Here is a 24,706-nt window from a genome sequence, read left to right on the forward strand (position 1 = left end):
CGCCAGCCACAGAGAAGCACTTTGGTAAGCACATTCCACTCCCCAAGTGCAGGAGCTTCGGGCGTGCACCAATGACAGTGGTGTGGACAGGCTCTGAAGGCCGCCAGGCCGCCTTCCTACGGGCCAGGGACTCTCTACACGCATGTCCTGCTCCCTGGTGGGGGGTGGGGGGGACAGTGAAGACACACATGCAAATGAGCTGCTTATGATTCAAAGGCCTAAGGTCTATGCGTAGAATAACTAGACAAATGTGGTTACAGTCTCATTCTGCTAAAAGTCTGCTATGCTTTCCACAGAGCTATTAGCGTGAGCATAAATGCACACACACACACATCTCTCCATCCCCACCACTACCCACCAGAACAGTGACATGTCTTCATAACCATGTTCCAATCAAATGATAGATTTATTATCTGTCTCCGTTACACAGTAAGTGAAAATAGCTCAATTTAGGACATTCTGAAATTTGCCTGGGCTTCCCATGTACTGAGAGGCCAGTGTCAGATGTGTGGGCTGACACTCTGGACTGACCCTCAGTGGATGAGAGTTCTTCCACAGCCTTCAAGAACTTCATGTTGTGTCCTTCATAGCATCTTCCTCTTTTCAAACTCCTTTACAAACAGAGAGAAGAAAGACACACATTACATTCATGGGAGAGTGACCTTCAAAGTATCCACGCTAGGACCTCGCCTCTGCAGAGTTATGCTGTTTAGAAGTCAAGATATGCAAAGACTTGATCAAACACGAACTCTCTTAGAATCCCTAAGATGAGGGCAAATTTCACAGGAAAGTGGAATATTTGAATTCTCTGATAACTGTTCCCTTCTAGGAAAATCACTTATGCCTGTTTTCAGCAAAGTAAGACACAGGGTTTTGTTAAGAGACAAAAGCCATACTGAGTTGTTATCTACCTTTCTTTTTTGTTTCGTCAAGGTTAAAACTCTCATAAAGTAAAGAGGAAAACAGTAAAAAAAAAAAAAAAAAAAAAAAAAAAAAACCGAAACAAACCAACCAGAAAGGGAAGAGTGGTGGTGCTATTCAAGAGGACACCGAGAAGCACCGCAGGCAGAGGCTGAGGGTGTGTGTTTTGCACTACAACATCCTATTAGGAAGGAAAAGCAGAGGCAGCTGAAAGGCAGCCCCTCTAACCAGCCAGCACCTGGACAGCACCACACAACCATTCGAGGCACAGCCGGTCACGGCACAGGCCCACCCTCCTGGGCCCAACTCCCAGCACCTTTTTTACTGTTCGCTTCCTTACTTGCAGCCCTCTCTAAGGAACAGACAAGTATGGAGTTAGGATGGTGGCTACATCCCAATTTTCTGGAAAAGCCCAAACATGAAACACAAAGCTACAACCCTTCCACATTCCAGACTGCAAATCAGGGTACCTGTGTCCTCCAAAATGCTTCCATGAACACCATGTCTTGTCACTGACAAAGAACAGATGTCTAGATTTAAATCAGTATTCTTTTGTTTTTGAGGGGGGATTCAAGCAAGGTTTCTCTGCATAGCCTTGGATGTCCTGGAGCTCACTCTGCAGACTGCACTGGCCTCAAACTCAGAGAGCCACCTGCCTCTGCCTCCCAAGTCAAACTGGGAATAAAGGTGTGTCACCATGGCCTGGCTTGGAAAATTAAGGCAGTGGTTCTCAACCTCCCTAATGCCGTGAACCTTCCATACAGTTCCTCACGCTGTGTGACCCCCCCCCCATCATAATGTTGTTTTGTTGCTACTTTATCATTGTACTTTTGCTACTGTTATGAACTGTAATTTAAATATCTGATAGGCAGGATGGTCTTAGGTGATGCCCGGGAAAGGGGTGGAGACTCGCTGGTGGAGACCCGCTGCATCCGGGCATCAGAACACTGGGTTATGGGGAGAGGAGGACACGGCCGCTGTGCACTCACCTTATGCATGGTAGTTCCCAGCTGTGCAGGGGACATGCTGACAACAACGCCCGCACTCTGAAGGGCAGAGATTTTCTCTTTAGCGCCACCTTTTCCTCCTGCAATAATTGCCCCTGCGTGGCCCATCCTTCTGCCAGGAGGGGCAGTTATACCAGCAATGAACGACACTACGGGCTTGGCGTTTGGACCCTGGAGAGAGAGGGACACTTTGAATACAATCAAACTGGACCTGAAATCCGTGACCGTTGGTAAACCGGAAGTGGCTTGGGAAGGGAGAGCCTGTCACTCAACCCCGACAGGTATTCTCTGCGATAAAACCATTGTGGATTAAAGACCCATGCAGACACTAAGACAGAGGAGAGGATTTCAGAAGGCTTCTGATCGCAGCATTACATGTGACCTTTGAACAGAGGCTGCGTAGTATCTGAGAGTATTTAGGCATCCCAAAGTCAGTTAAAACACATTGTTCTTTCCCATCTGTCTATCTGAGGCTGGAATTTCTTCTTGCGCGTCAGATAAATAAGCTTTCACAACAGGTCAGTTGCAGAAGCAGATATGATTCATTAAGTTAAGCAATCAGAGTTGCAGAAATTACCTGTGAAATGCCACTTGCCTCACTAAAATGTTTTAGACACTATTTTAAAAAGTTGATTTTTAAGTGAATTCACAAATATTTTTGTGTTTTTATAAAATTTTATATTTTTATTAAAAAACCTCAGTTTTATATTTTATGTGTGAGGGTGTGGATATGCACATCTTCCAAATGCTTCCAAATTTCACTATTCAGCATCCACAAGCAGCCACACTGTATCAGAATCAATCACATCAGAAAAGTCTTTTACAGAAAGCAGAACATCCTAAGCTCATGGTGGTGGAAAGCATGTTCTAAACCGTTGCTAAAAGGCTCAAATGTTGTCATTAGCAACAAGCAGCACAGCAGCCTTCTTGCTGTGCTCGGGGAGACGCTCTGCCAGGCACTCAAGTCCTGTGAGTGAACCAGCTCGTCCACCAGCCATTCTCCCAAGTGAAGTTAGTGCCCCCTGGAAGCGGCTGAGAGAAGGCACTCCCAGTGGCCACAAATCGGCTCAAGGGCCACAATTTAATAAAGCTAGTCTCTCACTTCACCAGGAACATTCTTTTTTTTTTTCCTTCTTATTTACATATCGATCCCAGTTCCCTCTCCCTCCCTCCCTCCCATGCCCCCCCGCCCCCGCCCCCACCCACCCCCACTCCATAGGGAGGGTGAGGCCTTCCAGGAGGGGTCAACAAAATCTGTCAAGTCATTTGGAGTAGGGACTAGGCCCTCTTTCCTGTCTCTAGGTTAAGGGAGCATCCTTCCATGGGGAATGTGCTCCCAAAGTCCTTTCTTGCACCAGGGATACATCCTGGTTCCAGTGTCTGAGGTCCCTTAGACTGCCCAGGCCTCCTAACTGAAACCCACGTTCAGGGGGTCTGGGTCAGTCCAATGCTGGTTTCCCAGCTGTCAGTCTGGGGCACCAGGAACATTCTTAAGTAAAAATGACCTGTATAGCCACAGATCCCTAGAGCTAGCCCTCCGGCTCCGGCTCCGGCTCCGGCTCCGGCTCCGGCTCCGGGCCACTGCTCTTCCCTGCTCTAGGCGAACCCTGACCTCTGGCCTCTGCACTTGGCTGGCAATGCTCCCACTCTCCTGTGCACATGCGGCTGCTCACCTGTGACTGTCCTCTCCCTCCTGATGCCCCCTCCCACATCCCACAATCAATGCCGGGGCTGACGGGCCTGAGGCGTCTTACACGCCTCTTACACGCGTCTGTCACACACTCAGAGCATACTGGCTGTGAGATCCCTGAACATCAAAGCCTCCCTCGGCTCCCGGAGTCCAGCACCACCACAGTGCCTGAGAGAGGACACGAACAGGCTGAAGTCATCAGCCATCCCCGGGTCTCTGCAGACCATGAGGATCTCCTACTTGAGTGGAATTAACTTCTACTCCACCCGTTCCCTACCAGCCCCAGAAATGACAACACTGCTGCACTAGGAGAGGGTCACAAGCTCAGAATGCCAAACAAGATTATGCTGTGCCATCGCCAGAGTCAGTGGAGACGCCTGAAGTGCAGGGAAACAGAATTAGAAGCAGGGAAGTGTGATTAGAAACCACGGCAGAGCGATGAGAAATACGAAAAGCCTCAGGACTGGCTGTGGGGAAGAGCCATGACCGTTCCCGTCCTTCAGCAGACACCGCTTACGGTTTACTCCACACCATGTAACGCTTGGTCTTAAACGGTTAACCTTGAACCACATATAGATCAGGCTCTCACCTAAAAAGACAAGTTAGATACAAACAAGCTCTGCAAAACCCAACCAGAAATAGTAAGTGAAACAAATGTGCATGTTTTCCACTGTAAACTGGTTAAGGACAGAGTTGGGAACTAACACGATTTGACAGTGTAACATACACCTGACTTTTTTTCTAAAGTCAGTTTTTACTTAACCTTTCCAACTTTTCTGAACTTATGACAACAGCGAACAATTCACCCTGCTTAGTTATCAGCGCCCATCAGGGGCTCCTATGAACTCCGTCGGGGAGACCAGCACCCTGACAGCTCCAAGTAGCAAGCTGGTACGTCATAGGGGCCCGGATCTGAAGAGGGGGCAGAGGGATCGGATCGGCAAGGAAGTAGAGCATGCGCCAAATGCAGCCTGTAGTGACATTCACCGGTGTGACACACTTCCACGGACAATTTAAAAGGAGAGACTTCGTTTCCACCATGGTTTCAGAAGGTTTGTTTACCCCATACCAGGCATGCGTCCCTACTATGGTGTGTGTGTGGCAGAGAAACGTGCTCAGTTGATGTCTCTGCAGCCAGTAAGCAGAGACAGGAAGACGGGGACAGGGCAAAACAATGCCTCTAGTGACCTGCTCCCTCCAGCTGGGTCCTCCTAAGTTTCAGAACCTCCACAGTGCTAGCAGCCCCTAGAGACCAAGCCTGCTCGCGTGATCTTAAAGGGACGCTTCGCATCCAAAGCCTAGCACGTGCAGTGGGAGCCCTGAGTGGTTTTACCCAGGGACAGAAGGCAGCATGGCCTTAGGAGAAAGCAGTGGCTGGAGCGGAGTAGAGACATCAGGGAGAGCATGACTAGGACAGCCCGAGGGAGCAAGACGACTCACACGCAGAGTGGCACGGGGAACTGGAGTGAGACCTCTGAATCTGGACCTGTCACTGAGTGGACAGAGGGTAAGAGAAGCAAACGCCAGCACTGAGGTGCCCGCCACGGATCGGAGCGCTTAGACACCCTCACAGCGGAGGACAGACACAGGAATAAACAGGGATAAGGAGACAACTACGAGAAGCATCCAGAAGACAAAGGAAATCTGAGGTCTAAGGGGAGGCCCGGGGGAACCTCTTCGGGGACATCAAGAGAGCACCGGCAGCTCGGTTCGCCGAGACTGCTTCCCGTGTTACTGTGACAGCCAGGCTCCATGACCCTCCCACGCTGCAGCAGGCCTGTGCCAACGAGAAGACCAAAGTAGCAATGAAGGGGCGTTCTCAACAGGAAGGGCACTGTGGGAGTGGGGTGCTGTGGTAGGGAGTGGGGGAGGAAGGGCAGAACGCACGAGAGGGGACAGCGGCACCGCATCGAACCAAGTTAGAACTTCGCATCGCCAGAAGGCCAGGGACACTCGCGACAGGCCTTCCCAGCTCCTGAGGGCACAACTAAGTGGAGGAATACCGCAGGTGGCAGGCATTCCTGGCTCCTCTGGCACCACCACATTCACCATTTCCCTTCTGGCATTTCATTCATTCACTCCTCAGGCTTTTCTCTCCCACAGGTACTGAAGGGGGGTTAGCTCCCCTCTTTCTATTCTTTAAACACTTTATTGAGTACAGTGTTTGCCAGCAGGTATGCATGTTCAATAAGTCAGGTGCCTGTACCCACGGAGGCCAGAAGAGGGCACCAGATTCCCTAGAACTGGACTCACAGATAGCTGTGAGCCACCATGTGGGACTGGGGAACTGAACCCCGCCTACCCCAGGGCCTCTGCAAGGGCAACAAGTGTTCTTAACCCCCGAGCCACCTCACCAGTCCCAGCTCCCCTCTCGGACACAGTGGGGCTGGGACAGTGGCTTGCTTCTGGCTTTGTGGCATCTCCTCCCCCACCCACCCCTCACCTACAAAATCCCAACAGAGGAGCCTGGCTCCCTTAGCTAAACAGCATGCTGATACAACACTCTACTCCTTACTTATTTAACTCTAAGGCAGAGCCAACAGTGAAGCCTTCCCCTGGAGGATACAGAGAGCTTTTTTTCTACCTGATCTCTGGTGCTCAGTCTTTCCTATAAGCAAAGACTAAAGCTACGCAGGAGGGAAAAATCACAGAAAAGGGATATAACACAAAGGATCTCTAGAGGGTCAACCTGGAGAAAGGCAAAGGACATTTATTGCCCTTGGAATTCAGAGTAAGAACACAAGGGACATTGGATTTAAGCTTCACATCAGGTGTGAACTTTGACCCATGGCCCCAATTCTCTCCACTTAGCATGTGGGGTGGTGCCTGGGGAGGAGGGTTCAAGCAGGGAAAAGATGAGCTCAGAATCTAGACTTTTCTGAGTGTTATAGAATAGAAAGCTTAGATGTAAAGATAGCTTTCATGTTTTCTTGAGAAATTAATCATGAAAATGCAAAGATAATTTCTAAAGCAATCCCCAGGTTCAGTCAGCAGAGTCCTGAATTCTTCCAAACACAAACTTACTGAATTGTGTTCCTTCAGGAATTCGGCCGCATTTTCTTCAGCATGACCACCAATTTCACCAATCAATATGATGCCTTCTGTGGCTGGATCATTCAGAAAGACTTCAAGGCAATCAATAAAATTTGTCCCGTTAAATGGGTCACCTCCAATGCCTGAGGAGGTCAAAGGGTGTCAGTATTAGTCAAAAATGTAAGGGTGAACCATAGAACTTCCGTCAAAAACTGTTGTAAGTCCACTTTACTCTCCGTACCCTTTCTCTCTAATATTTTCAGATGTGGCAGCACTCGTCAACATTCAAAGGACACAGAGTGGCATCTGTTTCTATTTACAACAGTGTGCATGCACAAATGGCGGTGGGCTACCCATCCTCACAAAGCCAGTCTTCTTTAGATAACCCATAAAACTATCCCACACTCACAAGTGTGCCTTTAACAAATGGATGTGGGGGGCGTGTCTTTCAACGCCTGTTTTGATTATACTTCTTTGAGCATGAACTTAATAAACTTGAAAACACTGCTCAGATAGAGTGAGCTATGGGCATTCCATACACCACAGGGAAAGACTGAACAACGAACAAATTTCTCTGCCCAGAGGAGTTCTTGACAAGTGTGCTGCAGAGAAACAACTGAGTCTGAAGACACCCTGCCAGTGAGCAACAGGATGGAAGGTTCCAGGCCCTGCAGACCCCACGCTGGGAATCTGCAGGCGCTGTGCACAGCTCTACTCTGAGCACATGGCATTTGAGGACTGTGAGAGCTGTGAGAGCTGTGAAGCAAATGTCCCCTACTCTCTAACTGCCAGCGTTTTAGTTTTAACTAAACTACTGAGAGCATCTCTAAGAAATGAAGCTGGGAGAAGGAAACAGCACTGACTGGGTGGCAACCAGGTATCAAGTCCTGTACTCTGCTTCATAAGCATCAGAGCCGCAGCCGCCGAAGGCCCAGCCTGTGAAATGGCAATGGCGTTATCATCACCCTCTGTTCCCGAGTGAAGAGCTGATCCTCAAGACGGAAATGGCAAGTGTGTTTCAAAGCCAGTTCTTAGTCTCCACTGCACCAAACGCTCTCCTGCCTAACCCTGTGTCTGGCCAATAGAAAGGCTTGATTCATGTTTTCCGTTTGAATTATTTATTTAGAGTATAATAATAAAAGGCATTTTTTTAAAGGTTTTTAAGGGTATTCTGAGGATTTGAAGATTTGAAGTTGAGAAACATGTCTAGTTTTGGGGGGGAAGCAGTTTTTGTGTAAACCCTGCTCTGAGTTTGTTTTTAAAGTGTCTGACAGCCCTGTGTGGCACCGAGAAGGATGGCGTGTAGCCATCCTCAACCGTGGCTCTCTGCCCGGTAAGGGACACATTTCAGCCTCAGCTCAGCGGTGCCTCGGGGGTTGTCCGAAGAGAAACAGTGAGGCAAGTAATTCAATAGCGATGAAACCCAGAGCATAACTGTGATAACAGAATGCCCACGTGAGGGTCCATCTCTTCACAGCAAATGAATTAGTGGCGCTTTGGGCACGATGCCTGTCCCACAGTCACCTGCCCTACAATGTGCACTCCTTAACCTAGAAATCAAACCTTCAAAGGTACAGGAAGTAAACGTGAGATCCTAACCCTCTTACAAGAATGGTATCAAAGCCTCTTATAAACCACCTGATAAGTCCTTGTCACTGTCCTTGCTCAGCAAGGACGCTACACCCCTAAGGCCAAGCACTCACCAATGCACAAGGACTGCCCCAGGCCAACTTGGGTTGTTTGGTGAACTGCTTCGTAAGTCAGCGTGCCAGACCTGGACACAATACCTTAAAAGGAAGAGAATGGAAGCTATCAGATCGTGTGGGTGAGAGACTGCCAGGTGGTAATGAAAGTAACACAGGACCGAAAATAAAAATTCACGTCTTGCTTTGCCACTTAGATCAACAGTGTCTTCAAATGATGAAGACAAAAAAGGAATTATTTCATTAGTTCGGGTACTTTTATGACCATGAAACCAATGCCAAGAAAAAGAAACAAAACCCGTTAAAGAGCTTCTCCTGAGACTCTCCACGGAGGATAATATTAATATGAACTGAGTAGGCACTACCCTGCCTAGGGAAGTGGGACAGACTGGCTTCAGGCACCCCAGTCACTAAACCACAAAAACACCACTAATCGTACTGACCGACATTATCCACCCTCCCACACAATTTTTCTAAGAATTTCCACACAATATACAGGCAAGCTCCCTCTGGATTGGGCTAGTCTCCCATTTAACTGCATCAAGCATGTGGTGAGAGCATCTAACTTCCCATCCAAGGTCTGTGGGAGAAGGGCAGCGGCGAGGGTCTGGTCAAGCTCACCAGGGTTGCCTGTGCTGCCCTGCACTTCCCAGAGGCGGCTAGTGCTGCAGCACTGCATGCAACAACAGCAGACACACCAGCAAGGGTCCCTAGTCAACACAAGCTTAACTAACTTTAGTTGTTAGAAAGTATTAGACTTTTCAAACGCCAAACAAAACACATCATAGCATTGACTCTGAATCTTGGACCGCTCTAGTATGTCCATGGTTTGCTGTCCTGCCTTGGGTAAGACTTTGTCCTAACAGTATGACCCTCCTAATAACAGCTAGGTGCTGAATCTCCGCTGTCACTACAGACTCAGGGGCATGACAAATGTGATCTATGCAAACACACCGCTCTGCCCTATGGACTCAGGTACACAAGACTGCAGATTCTCCGCATCTAACAGTCAAACTGGAAGCCTCCAGCACGCCACCATGCTGTTCTTCTAGATGAGTTCCACACAGTTCCCTGACAAAGCCTCACCTCGTGGGGAACTCTGCACCAACTCCTAGCCCAGCACAACTCCCTCCCACAGCCCCGGCCTAAATGTGTTTCCTACCAACTCCTCCTTCTAAAGAACTGAGTCATTCCTCCATTATCCTTCATCTGCCCCATCTTCTCACATCCACTTGGCTTCAAATGGAGTGCCTCACCTCCACCTCTCACAAACGTGCCGGCTACCCACTAAAGTCACACAGAAAGCTTGCGTGCTGCTTTCCCTCACAGGTCCTTCCTGGACTGCCCCAACAGGGATGAGATGGGATCCGCTCCCCTCAGTCTCCTCGGTCTCTGTTTCCTGTAACTCTTAGAGCGGGGTGTGGAGAGAAGTTATGTCTTACATACCACAATGTAACCCTCAGTATTTTCAGGTTAGGAACAACTTTCTTCACTGAATGGGTCACCATTCAGCACAGTAGGAGGGCACGTGGGCCCCCCTCCCTCTTGAGGTCAGGGCTGGTGAGGACAACACTCAACAGCCTCTGACCTATGGGTAACTATTGTGTTCTCTCTTGATACAAAGTATTAGCAGCAGACCAAAGAATATAAACACCCCTTCAACAGGCACCAGGCTGTGAGGGCAGGCCCCACTGAGCTCCTGCAGCCTCCCTCAATCAGCCTAAACACTGCTGGCAGTAGGACTGACAAGTTCAAAGAAGCGAGTAATCAACAAAACTCGTGACGTTTAACGTAATTCTGCAGACTACACCATCAGCAATGCCCTATGACGGTAACTCTTCTTATTTAGCATTAATAGTTATGGTCATAGGAAGAGACGAACACCGCCCCCAACTATTACTACAGAGAAACAGTGCAGTTTGCTCATAGTAGGCTGCAGAGTCTACAGTCAAGACTAGCACAGCTCACTGTGGATTGGCCATTGCCTTAAGGAACCAACCAAGTAACTGCACCATTTCCCAAGGCGTTTGGAGGAAGTTTGTGATATCAATGAGAACAAGATGGGACACAGAAACAATAACGGAAAAATGATCCTGGCTTGCTCTTCCCAAGTGTGCCTCCCACGTGCACCCTCTTGATCAGGAGTAAAGTTTGCCTTCAGTTGGAATGGCAGTTTCTTCATGACCCCAAACTTACCTCTAATAATTTGGGGGCTCAATTCAGGAAACTACCTCACCTGAAGGTGTGCCACACACACACACACACACACACACACACACAGGAAACACATCCTACCAGATCCTTTCTTGGTGGCTCTTAGGTGCTGGGGTCTGGCATTCTTCAAGTTGGCAAAAGAATCCAGGTATGGAAGTGTCTGGACAATACAGAGAGAGCCCAAGAAAATTCCTCAGGGGTCAAGGCCACTCTGTGCACGGGCCAAGGGTAAGAAATGCCATGGAGACTTTGGTGGTCAGAAGTTGAGACTTGCCTTTGACATGAAACTCGGTGCACGAAGCCTCAATAGAGGGGGCTGAGCACAAGATAATTCGGGACAGGAAAATAACTTAGGTTATTTTCAGTTCCCTCAGAGACCTGGGAACCCTTGGGTCAGGTCTGGTAGAAGAAACACAGACAGTCTTGTGGTATGATTAAATCTGACTGCCTTAGAAGATGCCATCCAACGGCTATTTTTCTAACTGGGTAAAAGTGTCACAAGGCTACTAGTGTTTTAAATTTGGATTAACTACTTTAACAAGTTGTTTTCCAAAGGTCTTAAGTTCCTACCAACATGGGAAGTCACAGATCCCTCTGATCTCAGCCCACGCAATACTCAACTGGGATAAAAGGAGGCCAAGCAACAGCCTGTGCCTGTGGGCGGAGGAGAGGCTACGTCACATCCAGATGACAACGCCTGGTGTCCGCAGTTATAATTTGTGTGAAGCCACATAGGACAGACATCATGCTGCCTTGTAGCTAATGTAACATCTACGAAAGAGCATGCAAAGCAGGTTGCAAGTTCATCACTGAGAGAGCAACCTTAGGAGCAAAGGAAAGCAAGGAGTCCAACAGATGGAGGATCCTGTGAGCCCAGCAAGGGCTTGGACATTTGGTGGCTTCACCCCTGCCAGAGGCCAGGGATGCCAGAAGTGTTTTAGGAGCTCTGTGTCTGATTTGGTCCCTGAATGATTCTAGTTCCTCTTTGGGGAGGGGGAATGTCAAAGCTGCAGTGAGAGCACTAAGAGAAAACCCCCTCCAGTCAAGGGATGCCTGGAGACAGACCCAACACGCCAAGAGGGCCAGGTAACTCTCCAGGCCAACCCAACACACCAACAGGGCCAGATAACTCTCCAGGCCAACCCAACACGCCAACAGGGCCAGGTAACTCTCCAGGCCAACCCAACACGCCAACAGGGCCAGGTAACTCTCCAGGCCAACCCAACACGCCAACAGGGCCAGATAACTCTCCAGGCCAACCCAACACTCCAACAGGGCCAGGTAACTCTCCAGGCCAAGGGATCACCTCTAGGAAGGTGGCGCACTCTGAATCATACTAATGAAAGCGTATCTCAGGATTAATTTCTTAGAGGGCATCTCATGAGTTTGAGGAAAATAATGCTTAAAGAAAAAAAGAGAGATTCCTAAGAAATGTCAAATATGAGTCTTTCCCATCAAATCCTACAAAATTTGTGTTAAGGCCAAGGAATTAAAATCCTTTCATCTCTACCACCCTGAAAAACTTTTATGTGAATGTTTTAATCCTCCTCGCCCAGTAAAATCTTTGTTTTCAGGCCCATAGCTCTGTAGGAATCTGATGGCCTGATGCAATAAACGTCTCCTCCTTGGAATGGTGGTCCTCCCCTTCCTCCTTCAATCCCTGTGTGCCAGCTCTTTTCAGACTAGCCAACTAAGACTGTGAAGCGGGGCCCAACCAACAGGAAAGGGCAGTCACTACCTGAGTTAACTAAAAGCCAACTGCACTTCCTGATTCTGTGTGTGGCCTCCAGGCGCACCCTCTAGATCAAGAGTGAAAACATGAGAAGTTGCTCTTCAACATCAGCCCTCGGGACATCAGGATAAAACCCAATGTGACCCCATTTCATCCCCCAGACAAGTTCACTGAAGACAGTGACATTGGAACACAGCGTTAACTGGGACTCTCCACTAATGAGAATATAAAATGGCAAAGTCATCTCCTAGAGATATCTAGCAACTTCTTTAAAAGTCTACCACACTCAGCTTGTGTTCCTGTAAACTTTGCCCAACAGAAATTAAAGTGTATCCATACAAGACTCGTATTTTAGTCTTGTTCCTAATGCTCAAACCGGAAAACAGCCCAAATGACCTCTGAGAAATGGATAAACAACAGTTAAAGCCGCATAAAGCTAGTGATGGAGAAGCTGATATTAATCACAGACACAAAGACACAGAAGACCCCCGAGTCTGAACAGAGGAGGAATCACTGCTCCCCTCCACGGATCTCCAGTGGTTATTTATGCAACAACCAATTCTCAAATAGACACATTTTATTTCAGTTACATCACTGACTCACTGCAGGAATGAACTTCATTCATTACAGTCACACATTTATTCAGGCACAAATTCCCCATGAGTTTTGGGTTTGGATGATGGAATTTTTATTTTTTGCATCTATCAGAAAGTAACACATTTACTCACCTATTTTTCCTTTCTTGTGAATATGGCCAGGCATGATGCCAATCTTGCATTCTCCAGGCTGGAGGAAAGTAAATTGCAGTTTTCAGAAAAGTTCCAAAGAAAATTCTATCTCCAAAGTCTGTCTCTATCTCTGTCTCTGTCTCTCTCTCTCTCTCTCTCTCTCACACACACACACACACAAACACACACACACACACACACACTTGAACAGATTCAAAACCCTATGGCTTCACAGAAGGCTCCTATTTTACACTCACATTGATGACTCCAGGGCAGTTCGGCCCAATCAGCCTCGTCTGTCCTTGGCGCGTCAGCTTGTGCCTGACCCGCACCATGTCCTGCTGTGGGATTCCTTCAGTAATGCACACAACCAGGGGGATCTCTGCGTCAATTGCTTCACTGATGGCAGCGGCAGCAAAAGGGGGAGGTACATAAATGACAGAAGCTGTCGCTCCCGTTTTCTCTTTGGCCTGAAACATTAACCACAATGGGTTGAGTCATAATAAAATACATTCAACAGCCTGATTGGATTAACCTTTAGAAGGGGTCATGGCAGGCTCTCCTCATTCCCCCATGCTGCGGTCCATGGCAGTCAGATTTTTTTCTGTCCCCTCTGAATGTCACTGTGAATTAAAAGGTTCTGTACATCTTACCGGATAAATGGACAGTAACCCTGAGAACAATGCCTGCTTTGCCTGGAGTTCCCTCCTCCCTGGGGCCCTGAACAGCTTCCCTGCTCCTCCCCAGGCTCGCTAACAAGATCCAGTGCCACCTATGCAGCTTCGAACTCTGCACCTCCTTAGAAGGCCAGGCAACCCCAGAGCTCACAACGTGGCTTTCACGCATCTACTTTAAATCTATGGTATATATTATCAACAAAGAGTGAAAGTAGGTGCGCGCGCACGTGTGTGTGTGTGTGTGTGTGTGTGTGTGTGTGTGTGTGTGTGTGGTGTGTGGTGTGTGGTGTGTGTGTGGTGTGTGGTGTGTGTGTGTGTGTGTGTGTGTGTGTGTGTGTGTGGTGTGTGTGTGTGGTGTGTGTGTGTGTGTGTGTGTGTGTGGTGTGTGTGTGGTGTGTGTGTGTGTGTGTGTGTGGTGTATGTGTGGTGTGTGTGTGGTGTGTGTGTGGTGTGTGTGTGTGGTGTGTGTGTAGTGTATTGTGTGGTGTGAGTGTGTGTGTGGTGTATGTGTGGTGTGTGTGTGTGTGGTGTGTGTGTGTGTGGTGTGTGTGTGTGTGTGTGGTGTGTGTGTGTCTGTAGCCTGAGCTACTGGCAGTCGTTAGTGCCAGCGTGAGTGCTGGAAAGGGACCACATGGGGGTCTTCTAGAAGAGAAGCAAGTGCTCTCAGCGTCACCACTGGGCCACTGCTCCGTCGCCTAAGTGAAGTGCTCGTACCTGACATTTTACTTTATACATTCTTACCAGAAATCAGCAAATGGAGCCAAGTGCAGAGACACACACGGGCAAAGAGTAAGGATGTGGGTTAAATAAGCGTTAGGTTAACAGGTGTCACTCTGACCACTGTCCTCTCTATGTGGCCTTGGCACATAAGCTCTCTCCTACTCATCACTTTACTTTGGTTTAGTTTTGTTTCTGTCTTTCTGAGACAGGGTTTCTGTGTGGAGCCCTGGCTGTCCTGGAACTCACTTTATAGATCAGTCTGGCCTCAACTCACAGAGACCCAGCTGCCTCTGCTGGGATTAAAGGCGTGAGCCACCCATCCACCTCTCTGTGTGCCCATGCTTCCTTCTCTGATGGAACCCCATAGCCACAGAGGCTACAGAGCTCTGACTGCAGAGCAGCAGCCGCTCCCCAGCAGTCCTGTGAAGGCTCTGCACAGGAAAACCTCAGGCTGCAGGGTACTCCTGAACCAGAGCATCCCAGGCTACAGATGCAGATGCTGAAGCCTGGGGGTGGGGGTGGGGTGGGGGCCCATGAGAGCTCACCCCTCCCCGCAGGCCTAACAGCAGTTAAAAGTTTGTTGCAGGAAGTCGTTCTCTTCAGTGCTGTAGCCACTGATAAGGTACCCTTGCTCCAACAGGTAGCATTCAGTCCAGGCTCAGGCGAGCTACTCCAATCAAACTCAGTGGCTCACAAGCACGAAGACTCACAGTAGGAAAGAGATTCCTCGGGAGAAGGGCTCTGGTCAGGGAGAAAGAAAAATGGCCTGTGGTGCATAGCTTCAGCAAAAACCATGTACTGGGTTTTACCACAATCCCAGTTTCTCTAGGACAACCAAATGGCAAGTGACTCTCCCAAAAGGCACGCAATTTAAGTCTCTCTCTACCCACAGAGCGTCTGTCTTTGCCCACACACTCAGAAGCCATTACTTACTTCCTTCACAGTATTAAACACGGGCAAGCCCAGGTGTGTCTTGCCGCCCTTCCCTGGCGTGGTTCCTCCCACGAGTTTTGTGCCGTAATCCAAGGCCTGCTGGCTGTGAAAGGTGCCCTGTGAGGAAAGAAGACAAGAGCCATGAAAAAGGCAGAAGGCAGCTGAGAAGCAAAGGCCACCTCAGCACCTTGGGAAAAGAAAACCAAACGCGTTAAGTGCTCCCAGGCAACAGCCTGAGCCCAGCCCTCTCGCCCACTTAGAGAGCCCTGCTGTCAACACTGGAGAAAACTGGGTTCTTTCTGCAAAGCTGAGAGCCACTGAAAGCCTTTCCCTAGTTCCTGCTGTGATTGCCTCCCTCTGAAAACACCGCTGTTTGCTTAAAAGACCATTCCATTCATTTTCCCTCGTCTCCTCGCGCGCCCCACTTCGCCCAACTGCAAACTCATGATCGATCATTACATTTGTTCGACCCTGGCCTTTTCACTTTAATATATATATATATGTATATGATATGTATATATATACATATATATTAACATATGTTATTAACACATATATGTACTATGTATGTACACATACATATGTACATACATACAGAGAGACAGAGCGCAAAAGCACAATGTGGTTTAATCTAATTCACCACCACCCACCACCACCCACACACACACACACACACACTTTCCCGCTAACATTCAGACCTGTCGCCTCTTCTCTTCTCCATCTCAGTCCATGCCTTTTGTGATGCCACCCTTACCAAGGCAGCAAGCAGAATCTACAGGTGGCCCTTGGCATCCACACTCCTCACACAATTAGCCAAGACCTCTGCCTGGTGTCACACTCATTTGCTGCCTACCATCTCTACCTACAGAGCTGGTGGGCATCTCTGACCAGGCCTCAAACTCACTCTGATTACCCTCCTCTCGGTCTGCTCCATCTGTCAATGACGACGCCACTCCCACAAACATTCAGACTAAAGTAAGACGGCACACTAGATCCTTCTCCCTCTTAAACCCTGAACTCAGCAAATCTCACCACTGTATCCTCAAAACAGCCAGCCTCTCCCCTACCTTTCCCGGGAACTGTGCTGGCTGACGTCACCTCATATCCTAGTAATGTTTCCCTTGCTCGCTTTGAATCTATTCCCCACAGCACCATGAGTTAGCCTATAAAACTTGACAAAAGTCCTTCCATCTCTTTCTAGGTCATTAACCATGGAAGTCAACACATCATGTGTCCTCACTGCAGAGCCCACACTGCCAGCCCTCATTTACGGCCTTGAGTATCTGACTGCAGCTACACGTGCCTGCCACAAGGACTCGCTGTGCCCCTGAATAAAACACACCCCGAGGTATCTCCATGATTCGCTCACACATCTCCTTTGGATCTTGACTCAGACAGCACAGCAAGCCTTCCCTGACCACCTGATATGAATTTCTTCTCCCCCATGATGGCCATACAACTCCACGCTAACAAACACACCCTTTCCCGTTCCCTGGTTTGTTCCTCTATAGTGACCATACTGTCTAGCGCCACACAAATCTAGTCACGGACTGTCTGGATACATTTCTTCGTCTCAGCAGAGAGGTACATTCCATGAAGACAGTGATTACTGCCTATTGTACTTATCGCAATATGGTACCTAATTCAACACTTTACATACAGCAGACCCTCAAGAGTGACCAATCAACAGTGAAAGGTCTACGTGACAGGGACCTAAAGTGCTGAGTCAACCTCTTACGTTCTTAACCATTTAATGCATAAGAATTGAGGCTTTAAGCCACTAGCAAACTCAGCCCTAAGCAAATTAAGCAACTAGTTTGAAGCTAGTGGTGGAGTTTTAGAAGGAGCCACACGTCAGTGCTCTGCACTCTCTTTAAACAGTGCTACTCCAGCATGGTCCACAGACCAACTGACCTTAAGTGAAAAATGAGCAAGACAGACGGAAATGCAGAAGACCCCAAAAGCAAGAGGAACAACAAAATGCTACCGTAAAAATCAAAATGTTTGCAAGCACAACAGTGTTACACTACTGTACGTTTACTATGTTTCACATCAGGTCAGAGAGTCAAAACCAACACCCTCACAGATCATTTTCTCCTAAGTCCGAGAAACATCGGCCTAGACTATAACTTCCAGTTAAGTAAAAGTGAATCCACCGTTTTAGTTCTACTGTTACTAACTAAAGGCAATGTTCCTGTGCAAAATCAGCTTTTTCAGTTTTCATGTGGTCACCAGCCACAGGAACAATTTCTGCAACTCATAAGAGCCAGCAAAGAATCCTACGGCATCCACTGGAAACGCACATGGCTAGAATCCGTTCTAACATACAAACATTCCTTGTTTACATGAATAAGGTTAGCACTGAGGAAGGAACTAAACATGACAAACTACAAGCTTCTGTGGCACTTAGCTCAATATTCACTCAAAAAAAAAAAAAAAAAAAAAAAAAAAAAAAAACCTGAGACCATTAGAGTCACAATTACTACAAATGCAAACACAAGGGAAGTGGAAAGATCCCAAACCAACACTCAGGAGGCACAGGTAGTCAGAACTCCATGAGTTCTAAGCCAGCTGATATCAGTGAGTTCCAAGCCAGCCAGGACTATAAAGTGAGGCTCTGTCTCAAAAAAAGAAGGGAGGGAGGGAGGGAGTGATGCCAGCCAACCCTGTGTTCAAAGGCATGAACAAATCATTACCTAATTTAAGAAGCAGAGTCAACCCCAAATAGGGCTTACATATGAAACCACAGCTCTTAGGAAGAAGATCCAGAAGTTAAAGTGTCACAAGAATGGCATATAAAATTCAAGAAAAATAAACAGCATAATAAACTTCCTCAAGAATTTGATTATATACTAATATATCATACACAAAACTAGACTGTACTTGGAAAGAAGGTGACAGATCGCACTTCCTTCCCTCAGGATGTATAGATCTTACTTCTGAGGGTATCTGTATGTAGACATGATATCTGTAACATCTGGCTGGCTATCACCCTCCAGATTAAAGCTTGGCAATCTGGTCTATGAGATTGTGCCTGCATCTACTTTTATAAATTACATTGTGTTAGAACAGTTCTACAGTACAAATGCTGCAAAAGATGCATTATATAAATACAAAATACTTGTACATGTGTTTTTAAAATGAGACATACAGAGCTTGGTCCTGCCTTAAACTGGTACATACAGAGCTTGGTCCTGCCTCAAACTGATATGCCAGGCTTTGCAGACTCCCCAAGGAAGGCCTTACCCCCACTGAGGAGTGGATGAGGGATTGGAAGGGGGGGGGAGGCAGGAGAGGGGAGAGGTGAAGGAGAGGGAGGGGATTGGTATGTAAAATGAAACATAAACTTTAAAAACAGAGAGATACAGACCACAGGAATAAATCAGAAGAGCAAACGCCAACCCTGGCCGCTCCAGAGCCATCTCTTCACTGACAACTACATAGCTGTTTCTAAACTGAGAAGGAAATACTCAAGTTTACCATCTCATTTCTCAGAAAGAAAACTGGGGTACCTGTATTTTTCATCTGGAAGGACACATGCCAACTTAACAGAGGGTTCCTGGTGAGCAGAGTGGTTGGAAAATGGGAAAGGAGAGTCAGGGTGGTTTTAATGCAGACTCAAGTCGTAGGTACATTTCAACTTAGCAAGCTCTATGACAGAAGTAGGGAGAGGGAGAACGTGTGAACAGAAAAGAATGAAAACCAATTCAAGTACTTAAGAGCAAGTCTGCCCAAGAGGGAGTGCCCAATGGGCAAGCCACCAGCGGGTTCATCTGCCCACACTGTCCGGGAGCCTCTGTATTTGTGCATTTCTCCATACCAGGTGTGGAGTGCACGTATAACACAGGCTTTCCTTTATAATCTACTTACCTAGTACTCAAAGGAACAGTCGTCTCTCGCAGGGCTGGAGGAAAACTAGGAGCCCTGCACGTGATGAAAGACAGGGGGCCCCCGACACTGCCGTTTCTGTGCACTACTCTGCTAAGTTTAAACACAATCGCCATCTGAGGGGATTATGACACCTCCTGCCTTCCTGCTAACGCACAGCCCTGAGCCAATCACACAGTACTATTTTTGTATTATTAAGAGTCGAAAATAATCTTTTACATCTTTAGTCTGCACTTAATACATTAAAACGTGGATGCACATACCTGCTTGCCAGTGAAACCCTGGCAAATAACCTTGGTGTTTTTATCAATGTAGAGATGTTTCCGAGAAGCTGCGTACGATCCATGCCGTATCCCATGCTGCTGCACTGAGAGGTAAAGAAAGAATGACACATTATAACTTTCCCACAGTTTGGAACCATGAATTAATTTAAGGTCCCAGTTTTTAACAAGAGAAATCTAACATAAGAGCAATGCTGTGGCCATTCTTGGCTGAGACACACTCTGGAAAAGCAAACACAGGAGCCAGTTTCTTGTGAACAAGACGCCCAATTGTCCAGCACTTTCTGAACTGAGAAAGAAAAGCTGAAATGTGTAATTCCCGTTCCTTGAGGAACCTGAGATTCAAACGTAAGGGTCTGAATTATACACTGAAACCATTCCTTCTAATGTTTACTACGTGCAGCGCCTACTCCGGCGGCAGCCATGGCGCCTGTGAACACCAGGCGAGGGAGGAGGCAGACTTTCGGACCATAAGAGCTACCTATTCCTTGGTCAGAGCCATGCAGGAAATGCTAAGTCGTGGGACAAATCTGCCCAAAATACAACCCAAGATCACTTAGCTTGATCCCTTGTGATGTAGGATTCAAAAGCTCACATATTAAACAGAGAAAATAAAGTGAGTTCTCAAGATGAAAAGAGAAATATGAAACAAAAGCCACATGCCTAAGTCAGTTTGGCAACCCCCCTCAAGGGACACTGAGAACATTTAAGTAGGTACTTAACCCACTCCTATTTCAAAATGCAGTGCAAAGAGCAAAGAGAGGCTCATGGCTCACAACTATGAGTCGCCTTCTAGCCCCTCACAGAGCCTCTTAGCCTGTCTTCTCTATGGCTCATCCCTACCTCTGCAAAGCAGCAGGCCTTCTACGTAACTCGGAGCAGCCCATGAATGGCGGCTCCAGAACAAATCTATCTCCTCAGCTACTTCTCAAAGCCTACCCCCACACACCTTCATGCTTCCTAATCTTCAGACCTCAGGGGCAAAACTGCAGAGGCGCCCACTAGGAGGTGTGTCTGGAGAGCCAGTCCTGTAGGGGAGAGGGAGGCCCCGATTTCAGCCTGGCCCTCTGGGAAAGAAGAGAGCTGCATGTACACAGACAGCTACATGGCATGTAGTGTGTGTCCAGACAGCCACACCGTGTGTGCGCAATAGCTGCACTGCGTGTACACAGACAACTGCACTGATGTACAGACAGCTGTACCTCTTGTACACAGATAGCTACACCACATGTACACAACAGCCAGACAGACAGCTGCTCTGATGGACAGATAGCTACACTGCAATGTACACGCACTGCTGCACCCCTGGACCAGACTATGCTGAACAAGGGACAGTGAAGGCATGATGCAGTCAAGTCCTGGCCCAGGGAACAGCCAAGCACCTTAGCTTGAGTCCCACAACAGGGACTCAAGGACTGAGAGGCTGGGCCCTAGTGCTCTGTGCAGCAGGAGCCAGGGAAGGGACTCAGATCATCTGTACTGATTGAAGCCAGAAATACAACTGACGACAGTGGCAGAGCAGCTTGCAGTGATAGGGAACTGACTGACAGAGAAAACGAGCAGGCTGAAGTATACAGCAGGCCAGCAGGAAGGCCTGAAGGTGGCCATGATTATAACGATGGTGAGAGCTCTAGCTCTCCATAGAGGCTCTAGCACTGGCCAACGTAGCCTTGGTGCTGTTCCCAGGACCAGCTGAGATCACTCACAGAAACCAAACAGGCCTGGGCTAGTGTTCATGCTCTGCTGGTCTCCACACACTTGCAGATACTTCTCTGAGTCTACAAACAAGCCTGTGTAACTTGGCAGGCATGAGGAAGGCACGCAGCCCCTGTAAGCAGATGACCAGAGTGCCAAAATCCCTGCTTCCAACAAGGAGGTTCAAGCTTCCCAAGGCACACATTAGTGAAAAGACACCCACAACATGAGACCTGGGTTTCAGGGTTCCTCAGACTACCCGGGAACTTTTCTGGGTCTGTCTCTTCATTTACCAAACAAAACAGTAGAACTAACTGGACTGTAAGATTTACTATCTGGCATCAAAATACCGTAATTGCAAGGATCAAAATAATAACTGCTCTTATTAACCATTCTGAAAAAAAAAATGTAATTTCCAGAAACCCCTGACTGACGTTTTAAAAGACCCTACCACACTTGAACTTTCTTTTAAAACTTCATTTCAGCCTCATGATGCTAATAAAATTCCTACACATTCTCATCAGAAATTATTCTGTTTCCATGTACCCACCCTCCCTGCAACAACAGGATTCCTCCCCTTCTTTCACAAGCAATAAAAGTGAGGGATAGTGGGTAGCTTAGCAATTTCTAAATTGTCCTTCACCAGGGCCCAGTAGAAGCTAAAACTGTTTGCCTTTTTTTTTTTTTTTTTAAAGTCAGCATTGCAAAACTTGGGACTTCAACACCTAATGTGCCATTGGCTAAAATTTAAGGACAAGAGTGGGATTCCTTATCATCTCTAGTTATTTTAACCTAAGAGCGCAAGTAACTTGTGACTTTCTGGAAGAAGAAGGAAAAGGTGGGGGGGAGGCAGAGGAGGAGGGGAGGAAGGAGGGGCGGCAGCAGCTTGCAGTGTGACCACCGCAGTGGCTTAGAATAAGCATGGCTGGTGTGAAAGGATTCTGAGGTCTGCTGACTTAGAGGTGTTTAGCCACTAAACACAGTCATTCATACCTTAGTACTAATACAGAAACACTCTAGTTTAGCTCTTAGACTCCTTCAGAGCTTTAATAACATGACTCAGATCCAAGATGACTCTAGCAATGGAAAGCTAAGTAGATTTTAGGGTTTCAAGCTTAGGAGTCCAGAAGAAAGCCCTTTAGGGCAACCCTATGGGATGAGGAGTACCAGGTTTTGCTGAGAAATAAACTTAAGGAGCCAGATCACCTAGACATTCTCCTTCTGGAGACACTTGTACTAAGACAGCAGACCTTCTGGATGGAGGCTGGGCTCTTTTAGGTAGGGCCTTAGACCAGCAAGACCTCAGCAGAGTAAGACACTGGCCTGTAGGCGAGCCCCTCTTTGCTGGGCATTACCATCAAACCGACTAAAGGGTACATCTGGTCTTCCACAAACGACTCCAATTAAGCTGGATTAGGCCCATACCCAACACACCAATGTCCAAACTCTCCCGACCACAGCAATTACTGAACTAATCCCTTTCTTCCCTCTATCCACAAGACATTCAAGTCTCCTTTCAATAGTTCAAGAAAGAAGAGTTCCAGAAAACTTTCCCCCAAATAAACTCAACTCTTTCCTATTTGGCAAAGCCTTTGTCCTCAAACGATGGTGCAATGAAGCACTGAGCCCACACTCATCCTTGAACACTTTTAGGATACTCGAGAAGGAACAGAGACTCGCTCACTGTTTGATGCAAGAAACAGAAACGATGTGTAACAAGAAATAATGGGGGGAAACAGTCACCTGAACGTCTGCTGGCTTACTGTGCACAATGAAAAGAGATCACTTGTCGCCTTTTAACATCTCTTGAATGTGGATGTATCTGACAACCAATCGTTCACCACAAGTTTAATTAGCAACCACCCCTCCTGTTGGTAACAGGCAGGCCAATGCTGCATTTGACTAACCACACTGTCTCACATTCATTGCCATATGGTTCTATTTTCATGCGATTGGAAACATTACTTGAGAGTTCTTTTTTTTTTTTTTTTTTTTTTTTTTAATTGGTTTGTTTGTTTTTGTTTTGTTTTCTAGACCGGGTTTCTCTGTGTAACAGCTCTGACTGTCTTGGAACTCATTCTCAAACGCACAAAGATCCACCTGCCTCTGCCTCCGGAGTGGGGATTACAGGTGTGGGCCACCACACCCAGTGAGAAGTTATTCTTTAAAAAGGACTAATATGCAAGCGTGAATGCATCAGCGAAACTGCAATCACAAACGACTGCCTCCAAGGTTGTCTCAGCATATCTAACACAGAGACTTTGGACGCCGCAACAGTATTCAAGAGTCAGCATTACTGAAACAGCAGCAACCCTGGGAGACTAGTTCTCAGAAGCTGGGGTGTTCGTAGCTCCTAGCCATTACTAGTAAAAACACATTATCGGCGAATTACATTATCGGCGAAAGCGCCTGGCCACCCTCAGCTTCTACCCTCAGCGCCCACGGGGTCGTGCGGACTCTGGTTGCTGGAACCGCCTTTCCGTTGGCCCTGCCACACCACGGAACGGTTAGCTCTAGGTGCAGGACCCTTCGGCACAGGTCTAGCCTGCTCGACCCTGGCACGCACTGTCCCAGCGGAGTTCATCCTGGACCTCTTCTTCACCCTTGGCTCCAAGTGAGGGCCAGCCCAGACGCCACCTCCACCCCGCCGCTCGTCACCGTGGGGCTCGAACATGTCCCCGGGACTGCAGGACGCCCGCCCCCCGACTCTGGCCTCGACAGAGCCACCTCCACATCGGGCAAAGCCCCCTCGGCTGACCCTGGGGTCTGCACCAGTGGCTCCCTCGCCCCCCCCCCGGGGCCGCCTGGAAGAGCCCGGTCGCAGCCTGAGCCAGGGCTCGGGGCGTGGATCCCCGGGGCCTGCGGGAGCCTGGAGGAAGGGAGCCCCGGCACGACTCACGGAGGAAGGTGCGCGACAGCAGGCGGGCGGCTACGAGGCCGCAGCTGCCGGAGACCATGGTCGCAGGGGCAGCTGCAGCAGCAAGCGCTGCGGTCATCCACCAATGACACTCCCAGGCCCCCGGGGCCTAGCATGGACCTACGCTCGCGGAGGAAGGCGTCCAGGGCAGTCGCCTGAATGGATGGATTGCTCTCCTCAGAGTCTGTAGTCAGGCAGTGATAGCACCGGTGGGAAAGAAAAAGAAGAAGAATACTGTTTGAAAAGTAGATAAGAAGAGCTCGGGTCTTCTCGAAATGTGGGTTTGAGTAACCATAAGCATGCCGGCAATGTTGCAGTCACGCCTTGCGAGGCCCGGTCGGCGCGCGGTGTTGTGGGAAATGTATTTTTTTTCCTTCGAGCAGGCGGAAAGGGAAGCGGTAGAGCGAGACTTTAACTCTGGCGTGGGCACAGCGAACGAAACCGGCGCGGGGAGGCGCCAGCCTCAAAGCCGTGTCCCAGACCGTGGCCCTACAGCTTGGCTTTCCTCGGCTGCGACAGAGAAGACAGTACCTCCCATGCCTTTCTTGTAAGGATCCGAAAACTTAC

The 24,706-nt window shown here is 48.2% G+C and overlaps 1 protein-coding gene across 1 annotated transcript; it reads right to left on the reverse strand.

The window, feature by feature from the left end:
- Positions 1 to 387: 387 nt before the first annotated feature.
- Positions 388 to 24,262, reverse strand: Suclg1 (succinate-CoA ligase GDP/ADP-forming subunit alpha). Its single transcript, XM_051202935.1, has 9 exons — positions 24,122 to 24,262; positions 19,510 to 19,613; positions 15,359 to 15,475; positions 13,286 to 13,498; positions 13,029 to 13,086; positions 8,355 to 8,438; positions 6,643 to 6,794; positions 1,911 to 2,099; positions 388 to 611 (listed from the first exon to the last, which is right to left on the reverse strand). The coding sequence occupies exons 1-9, from the start codon at positions 24,216 to 24,218 to the stop codon at positions 585 to 587; spliced, it is 1,041 nt and encodes a 346-aa protein (XP_051058892.1). The 5' UTR covers positions 24,219 to 24,262; the 3' UTR covers positions 388 to 584.
- Between the last annotated feature and the right edge of the window lie 444 nt (positions 24,263 to 24,706).

This window comes from Phodopus roborovskii, unplaced genomic scaffold (assembly GCF_943737965.1).
Source record: "Phodopus roborovskii unplaced genomic scaffold, PHOROB, whole genome shotgun sequence".
NCBI classification, from domain to species: Eukaryota; Metazoa; Chordata; class Mammalia; order Rodentia; family Cricetidae; genus Phodopus; species Phodopus roborovskii.